At 48.7% G+C, this 9100-nt stretch overlaps 1 protein-coding gene across 1 annotated transcript; it reads right to left on the reverse strand.

The window, feature by feature from the left end:
- Positions 1 to 315: 315 nt before the first annotated feature.
- On the reverse strand, positions 316 to 4487 carry TMEM37 (transmembrane protein 37). Its single transcript, XM_030952441.1, has 2 exons — positions 4413 to 4487; positions 316 to 3594 (listed from the first exon to the last, which is right to left on the reverse strand). The coding sequence occupies exons 1-2, from the start codon at positions 4431 to 4433 to the stop codon at positions 3022 to 3024; spliced, it is 594 nt and encodes a 197-aa protein (XP_030808301.1). The 5' UTR covers positions 4434 to 4487; the 3' UTR covers positions 316 to 3021.
- Positions 4488 to 9100: the final 4613 nt, after the last annotated feature.

Below are 9100 nucleotides of genomic sequence, written 5' to 3' on the forward strand. Positions count from 1 at the left end.
TCTTGTTTTGCAAGACAAGAAAGCAGTGCTGGCTTCTTGGGCTGGTGCAGACACTGGAGGGAAAAGGAGAGGGGAGTGTGCAGTGGCCTCAGTTCCCTTGCTCAGAGCTTGGCAGAGCACCAAGCAGTTATTTCTTCATCATTTTAGCTGGGCAAACACACGGAATGGTGCCTGGGAGATTATGTAAAACCTCCCTCATCCCCTTAAATCTGCACCCCAATATCAAAAGATAAAAAAAGTGAATTACAGCACTTATTTCAAATCAATTTATTTAACAAACTTCAGGAATATTGCTTGACACTTCTAAACGCTTCAGAAAATGAACAGTGACCAACTGCTGCACAGGTTGACCAACTGCTGCACAGGTTGCTCTATATAAGAATCTCCAAGACAATCAATTCTTGTTTTGTAATATTTAGCTGTCAAAATGCATCTTTTCCCAGCATAATTGAGCAGTACTATTAAAAAAAAAAACAGTTGGAAAAAAAAGTTACTCCATTTTCCCCAGAGGATTCCCTACTCCCAACAAAAGGCCTCTTCTTCAGCTGGCAGAGGGCATCCTAAAAATCATTCACAATTGCACCACGTCTAGGGTGAACTCAAAGGCCAATTGTCCAGTCTCCCTCTAACCCGAGCAGGAGGCACCAGCCTGGAACCCAGTCTGGCTGTGGCTGCCTTCCAAGGAAAGGGATGGAGGCACAGCCTCCTGCTAGCATGAGAGAATGTACACTCAGAAGTGATTTCCAAGTCTGGATGTCACCAAAGGGTCGCTCTGAAGTTACACTCGTGTTTCTAGACAAGCCATAAACACCCTTACATAAAGGGGAACTGTCCTGCCTGACATGGGCACCCCCAGGCACCACAGGTGAATCATTGGTTACTTAAGGTACTCCTGGTACACCTGGGAACACCAAAGTGCAACAGTTTGGGACCAGAACTTGCAGGGTCTCTTTGGCCTAAATGGCTCTGCTGAAGCCAACAGCACCAGCTCACACAGGCAGGTGCAAGTTCAGCCCAGCAGCATGTCTTCAACAGTGCCATTCAGCAAACCAAAGGCACCTTCACACACAGACACAGTCACAGTGCCGTCTTCCAGAGACAGGGCACAAGTCCTTGTCCTTGAGAATGGGTCAAGGAACCCCATCAAAGCCCCAAACATCACAAGAGCATCAGAAGCTGTCTGGGTAGCACAGCTCTGCATCATGCAGACAGAAAGATGGGCAGATTCACGTGCAAAAGTACAACTGGCACTGTCCAGAGCAAGCCAAGTCTGAACCTGCATTGCAAAATGGGGTTAGGAGTGTTGTCTTGAGAAGTTACAGAAGTCCAAGGAGGAATGGAGACTGTCCTGAAAGCAATCACAGGAGCACATTTATCAGTGTGGTACATTCCAGCTCAGACACAGCCTAAGATTCTTAGCTTTCAAAGACAAAGCTGTTTACTCATGGCTCACGCACACAGGCTTTTTGACCTCTGTGCTACGATGCATCTGTTTCAGTGAAAAACTGTGTCAAACTTGTTGCACAGGAAACTAAAACCTTGCTCAACAGACAAGGTAGAGGGATGAAACATGTAGAAACATTTGTTCAAAAACAAGGATATAAGCAGCTTTACCAGTGGATACAAAGCAAACAGTAAACCAGAAACCCTGAAATATGCTGAAGACATTTTTAACTGTGAGCAGCTGAGTGCTGTGTGTTGGACATGGAGAACACATGTAGGCCAATCTACTCTACAAACGAGGTCTTCTCTCCTTTTACGTAAGACACCATGGAGAACTTCAAAGCTGTAGCAATTTTAGAGATATTGACTCAGACATTGGCAGGAGGAAGGCCAGCCTTAGTATAATCATTTTGGCCAGGTCTCTCAACATTTCTACCAGTGGTGACAGATTAGAGCTGCACCCATCAGCCCCTCCTTAGGCAATCACGGGCTGCTTCTCCTCCCTGGCTCACTGTTAGTCAGAGGAAGAAAAGGACCTGATCTGCTCAGGAGGATCTAGGGCTTTCTCCTCCCCCAAGAAATGCTAAAGGAGACTCAGCTACAGGATAAGCACTGCCCCAGTGGAAACCGTGATAACCAAAACACATCCCAGGAGTTGTGGTGGTCTCTGCATGGTGTACCCAGCCACAACAGCCCATGAAACCTCTGCAGAGCTTGTCCCTCTTGCCCTTAAAAACCAAAAAAACCTAAGAGCAATGCCCTGTTACTGTAAACTGTGCAAGGGTTGTGAGACAGTCAGGTTGACCAGTTGGCACATGTCCTTCAGGGGTGGCAGGAGAGTGGCGACACTGGGGAGAGGCCACAAACACAGGGATATGCACTGCTGCCTGAGGGAAGCAGCAGATCCCTTCCCTCTACACCTGTATCACCCAACACCTACCCCTGCCTCCAGGTCAGCAACTCTGTCTGAAGTGTCCCCAAAAAACTGACCAAGAACAGAACAGGTAAAGGGAACGTGGCTGAAGGAAACAAAACCTGTGACCAGATCAAGTTCTGTGTGCCTTCTCTTTTGAAAGAAAAATGAAGAAGTAAGATCCAGTGAAGAGTTTCAATGCTTCACACCAGTGAGCACGGCCAGGCAGAAACCATCTGTCCCTGAGGCAAAACAAACCCATGAGACACACCAAAGCTGTATCGCACTCTTCACAGGCTCCAGAATATGAGGAAAAGCATAGCAACACCAAATCCACAGCAGTACTGGTGTTGTGCAAGCCTCAGGTCAACATGTGGGATAGATTGCAGTCTTCCAGATCTCTGCATATTTAGCAGGACACCCTCTGCTTTGATCCACTTCTCCAGAAAACCATATTGCAGGAGCAGCCAGTCCCAGTCTCTGCTCAGCTCTCCACACTGACCAGTGGGTGGGTATGTCTTCTACAGGCATCAAGACTGACTCATGCTTCCCCTCCTTGCACGCAAATTAACACAGGGCATCCTTTTCAAACTTCATTAGACTCTCTTTCTTCCAGTCTAATTGGCAAAGCTGATTACACAAAGGCAGAGGTACATCCTTTGTGCCTAGATTTTGCCTACCCCACTCCTGAGGTGTGTGAGGCTATTGATGTGAAGTCCGCTGATTCCGTTAAGGAAGAAGAGGAAGGCAGCAACGAACTCACACCAGTATGTCAGTGTGAAGCCTGTGAAGGTGAGGTGATCCTTCACCAGGATGGAGAAGCTCAGAACACCAGTGGCTGACAGCAAAAAAGAGACGAGGATGAGAACGGAACCCATTGCCCATTTCCGCCTTGCGTTGGCATCATCACAGACTTGGGACACCATGAGCAGCTCCAACCCAAATATGGCAACCACAACAGCAAAGGACACCATGCTCCTGATGGGAATCACCCCCACGCTCAGCCCCTCCACCTGGGCCAGCCTGAGGTCTGTGACACACTTCAGGACACTGTCGTTGCCAAGGGTGCAGAAGTGCCACAGTCCGAAGAGCTGCCCCCTCGCAAAGAGCCAGCGGCCATCGCAGATGGAGATGGATGACAAGACCACGGCTATGGCCACGCACAGGATGATCAGGCTCCTGATGAGTGTCTCAAAGAAGGATTTCTGTGGTCTCCTGTGTGCCAGCAGCTGCTGCACCTGAAAGGAGAGAGTGAGGAAAAAATGTAACAGAGTTAACAGTGCTACTTCGGGGTGAAACGAAGCCAGAGGGACAAAGCTGTGGGATTCAGTATTTGAAAATATTTACTTGTGCACATCAAACTCCTTCTCGCAGGGGAAGGCTATACACAGGAGAAAGGAAGGGTGGGTGAAGCTCTCCCAGTTCCCTGGCTGCACAAACAATGCTCCCACGTCAAGGCCTGGGACCGGGATCACAAAAGCTCTTGGCCGAACCAGGTCCCTGCCCCAGCCTCCTGCTGGGGCAGGGCTGGAGGAAGTCACCGGCCCCTGGGAGGATGGAGGCCGGTGGCTGGGACGGGGGAGGCGGCAGCAGCGGGCTGGGGGGGGCTCCGAGTTCCCAGCACTGCCCTCCTGAGCTGCAGCCAGCCGGTCTCTCCTCCTCCGGCCGGCAGCAGCAGCGGCCCGGAGCTCGGTCCTCACCCCAGGGTCTCACGGCTCAGCTACCCCAGGGGCTCGGGGGGGGGAGAGCGGGGGGAATCTTCGGCTGCAGCCCCCGCGGAGCCGCCTGGGCAGCGCACTTCCCCTCCTGAGCGACACCCTCCAAGTGACCCGAGACGTGATGCAAAGTCGAGCCAAGAGCCCCCAGCCCCCTGGGAGAGCCACGTGCGGCGGGGAGGGGGAGCCGCGGCCCCGGGGAGCTGCCGCGGGCTGGAGAAGGCGGGAAAGGGAACCGGGCCGGCTGCGCCCCGCTGCTCCGGGCAGGGTGGGAGCGACCCCGGCCGCGCAGGGCCGGGCTGAGGCAGCAGCCCCGCGGCGGGAGCGAGCGGCGGACGTACCTGCGCCCCGATGGCCGTCATGCTGCCGGCGGCGCCGAGAGGCGCGGGCGGGCTGCGGCCGCCGCTCTTTATCTCCCGGAGGGCGGAGGGAGGGCAGCCCCCCCGCCCGCCACGCCCGCGGGGCCGGGGCGCCCTCCGGGCCCCCCCGCGGCTGAGTCAGCAGCGCGGCCCCGACGGGTGGAGCCGGGCCGGGCCGAACCGAACTGAGTAGAGTAGAGCAGAGCAGAGCGGAGCGGAGTGAGGCTGCTCCCCCAGAGCCCGGCACGGCCGGGACAGCGCTGCTCTGGCGGGGCACGGACCTGCCCGAGCCCGCTGCAAAGCGCGGCTGGCGGGCAGGAGGTGTGCCGGGCGGTGGCGGTGCCGCTCGCTGCGCTGTAGCCTCACCCCGTCCCGTGTCCCCCCGTGTCACCGGGGGCTCGCGGTGTGCCCTGCCGCCAGGAACAGCCTGGGCTGCGATGCCGGTGCCGAGCGCTGGGGCACGGGGAGGCTGCCCGGAGCCCCCGGCCGCGTCTCTGGGGCTGCAGTGATGGGCTGCGGTGACACCGGGCCCCGGAGTCCCCTGTGGGTGCAGGAGCAGCCCGTGCTGCCCTCGCTGCCCGCGCCCCGCCGGGGTTTGTTCCCGGAGCCGCTCGGCGCCGGCTCCGGGGCGGCGATGGCCTCGCACCTTGGGCTGTGTGCGCGCTCTTATCGCTACCAGCCTTACCTATCTCTACCTGTACTGTCAGCAAAAACCTCTCTACTCATAAAGTTTAGCTCTTTTTCTCACTCATGTTGTGCCATGCTCTAATGAATTACTGACTACTCTACTTTTTTTTTTTTCTTTTTTTCTGAAACAGCTTTTAAAAAGCCCAAGAAAGCTGGGTGTTGCTGTGTCATCAGAAACTCTTGTTTTACTGCCAAAATCTGATTTTGACTCCAGCAGAGAGCCTGAGGGCCAGTGGACAGCCCCACGGGTCGCTGTTCTGGGCCTCCCTCATATTCACAGGGGTCAGAATTTGGCCATTCCCTTTTTAGCCAAAAGGCGTTGGAAGAATCTCCTTCTCCAATATGGAGTGGTAGAAGTTATTGTTACTTTACCCTTCTTGCAACTTCTATTTCTGAACTAATCATCTGTCTATATAGATTGTCTCGTTATTTTAATCTCTATGCAATTTCATAAGGGCTTGCTGTGCTTCTTTTAAAACACCATTTATGTCTGCTGTGATCTGTCTGGGGTGTTTTCTGTAACACTTTCTAGCAAGAGTGAGAGTTCTGAACAACATTTACTTTAGTTTTCATATTTTAATTTTAACGATAAATGTGGAAAGAAATGTTTTTATTTTTCTCCTCCCACAGAATCTTTTGTTTAAATGTTTCTCTACAAAGTTGTATGCAATGTTAGATTATATTTCTATCAGACACAGAATTGAGATTTTCCTCTTTTGCAACTCATGGCAAATCTTTGCAAGGTCTGTTGTCAAAACTTATTTTGTGGGTTTGTGGTCAACAACATATTTTTTTATGAATGTGCTATCCAAGCTAGAAAACTTGATACTTGCCACATCCCTTTCATCTTAGGTTCACCAGTTGATAGAAGATCTTTATGAACATCCTGAGCTCTTTATTCCACATGTTAAACAGCATTTCTGCATTGCATGTACAGACTGATTACATGCATTTGCTCTTATACTCTTCCACTTCGAAGTTCAAAATTCAGCAATATATATGTATTTTTGGCACAAAAAGCACAAACAGGTTTTGTTGTCTCATTTGTTGCATGAGCTGAATAAATGCTGCTTGCATGTAATCATGCTGAGCAAATGCAGACTTGGACCTGACAAAATATACCAACTCTTATCTGGCAAAAATCTCAGGTTACTTATGCTTTCTGTAACATTGGCTCAATGCTGCAAAGCATTACTCAGTTTTGCCCACAATTAGCAAAATCATTAAGCATAGATCTGCATCTAAAACATCTGAGTCTTCCTAATGACTTCAGCAGTTAAAAATCTTAACTTTTAATGGTGAGGGGTATTCTGCTGGGCAAGATTTTCTTTTCCCTGCAAAAGCCCATGGTAAGGCTCACATGAGTAAACACGTGCATAAAAAGCTTTGATGAATGAGGAGATTAAAGTGGTTACTTTTGGAACCAAAATTGCTCCCCTGTCATACTTAGATTCTTCAGTAAATATAGAGTTATGTGCCAAACCTGTTCTTCGAGGAAAAAGTGTGGTAGGGGATGATACCTTTTCTACAAAGGAGAAATTGCTTTAATGTTTTGTATTGAATTTAGTTTCCCCAAATATAAATGACAACGAAACTGGACCTGGAATTTTAATGAGCATTGAATAGGCACTTTCAGAGTCACTTTCCTGAAGTCACCCCGGAGAGGATGGTTGTAACAGTGAGTGGTTCATTTCTGCGCTTGCCTGGTTGGAGATACCTTCTGGTAAAGCTGTCTGGGTTTAGAAAGCCTGTGAGAACTCGGCACCTTTTTGAAATGTAATGAGTTTATCTTAATTTCTCATTACAAAACAAGCCAAACATATCACTTTAAAAGACCAAAAAAAAAAAAATTAAGTGGGAAAATGTCTCTATGCTATTTTTGAAAATCATATGTGAAAATGGTATTTTGCAAGAAAAAGAGCTCAGTGCTGTAAAAGAAAAACACATTTTTTTGTCTGAAAAATACATCACCTGTGTAATAACAACAGAAAAAATGACCTTTAAAGCACTTTAGAAGTATTTTTGGTTGTGTTAATGTAGAGTTCTTGGTATATTGCCAGTTTCATTATTTTGTTTAGAAAGTCCCTTTTCTCTATTGTTTAAATAGGCATTTCACATCCTATCCCTGGAGAGAAAGTTTTCGGGGAAATGTGTTCATAAATAATGGAAATTACCAGAGACTGTTGTACAACACAGAAATAGGTTCATCTGGCTCATTTAAAACTATGCAGAGTTTAACACTGAAGCATCTGTTCCAGCTTTTCTCCTGCAGAAGGTTCAGGACAGAAATCTGAGTGTCATCAGGAGCTTAGGAAAGAATTGCCCAATTTTGCCCTCTAAGTGAAATCACTTAGAGGTGAAGCAGAACACAAGTGACTGAGGCACCACCAGTCCAGCTTCATCTGACCTTGAAGCCAGTTACTTCTGTAAATGCATTTTACTATTTAATAAAATTCTTTCTGATCACATCTTTAATTCTTGGCACAGCAACTCACCTGATGAGGCATTTAAACCCTCATTTTTGTCAGATCCCTAGTTCAAGGTATCTCTGCAGAGAGATGTGGACCTGATCTTTGAAACAAATAGATCCTGAGTATCTTGCAGAGTAAGACTTTGGGAGGTGTCCAAGGTAAGGGGGAAAAAATGTTACTTATTTTTTTGTATCTTCCCAAAGCAGTGAGCATGTAGAAAGTGTTGTGAGAAAGAAGGAAGAGGCTAATTGTCTCCTGTCACTGTTCTCTTGCCTTGTCTTTTTCCTGGTGGTAGACTGAAAATCCGGGTTGAAGAAGCTGCATTCATCTCAGGCTGGGTTCAGCCTAGCTGGGCTGAAACAGAGCTTCTGGAATGGGGTAAAAAGTCAGCAAGTTGCTGGCAAGCTGCTCAAGCCCAGCAGCCTTTGGGAACTCAGGCACTCATCCTAGGTGAATTGTGCCCCAGGCAGAAGCATATCTACCAAAAGGGGTTTGGGTTGTGCCAAGGCCCACAGAGCTCAGACCAGCCCCTTATCACAACTACTTTACCTCAGGATTTCCCTCCCATCTCTGCAAGTTATTGCAGCCAAGTGGACAAACTCATCCTGGCATGTAAAAGCACTAAAGAGGAGAAAGCTCCTGGGCCAGATGGTTTCACTTTGCCTCCTGCCTGGACACCTCTGCTGTGCCACAGGAAGGCAGACTGGCCACCAGACGGGGGCTACCACGTGTTCCTGCAGCCCCATCACCGCTGGCTGTGCAGGAGAGCCCTGGGCTGCTGCCCATGGTGATCATACCCAGTTATGCCCAGCAGCCAGCCCTAGGTCCTACTGCCCATGGTGATCATACCCAGTTATGCCCAGCAGCCAGCCCTAGGTCCTACTGCCCATGGTGATCATACCCAGCAGCCAGCCCTAGGTCCTACTGCCCACCCACACCAAACAGTGCTTGCTGAAGGACTCAGAGCTGGGTTAGAAACATGCTGATAATATGGGACTCCATTACAGTGATTTTATCCCTCATCTCAGTTCAGTCTAAGAAAAGAGAGACTTTAAGTGAGACAGGCTTGAAGGAATAGATGTTATATCCCAGCAAGAATTGTGTTTTCACCTCTGATCAGTTTTTGGACCTACCTCAGCATCATATTGCAGAGATCCAACACTGGGTGCTCACTCATTCTGCTTCAGAATCAGCCTTTTTCAGGGATCTCTGTTAATAGTTACATTGGCTTAGGAAATACCTCAAAATATTTGCATCTGACCATTCTGACAAATCTCCTTTGAAATATACATTCAATACAAAAAAACCAACTAACCAAACAACAACAAAAAAAAAACCCCACCCAAAACCAAACCCAATTTTAAGTCTTTAGCACTACTAGAAAAATTTGGGTCCATACTTCAATACTACATAAGTTGGGGGAAATAATTTAGTTTCTCAGCTGTCACATATTTTTTCTATCAGTAAAAAGTCATATCAGGAGATTTAAAAGCAGCAAGTGCATTGAGCTGG

The sequence above is a fragment of the Camarhynchus parvulus genome, chromosome 7, assembly GCF_901933205.1.
Source record: "Camarhynchus parvulus chromosome 7, STF_HiC, whole genome shotgun sequence".
NCBI lineage: Eukaryota > Metazoa > Chordata > Aves > Passeriformes > Thraupidae > Camarhynchus > Camarhynchus parvulus.

Excerpts from the sequence above, each read along its gene's own strand:
- TMEM37 (XM_030952441.1), bottom strand. The coding sequence starts at position 4,433 with ATGACGGCCATCGGGGCGCAG. Across the intron at positions 3,595-4,412 it reads TGACGGCCATCGGGGCGCAG|GTGCAGCAGCTGCTGGCACA; the intron begins GTACGTCCGCCG and ends CTCTCCTTTCAG.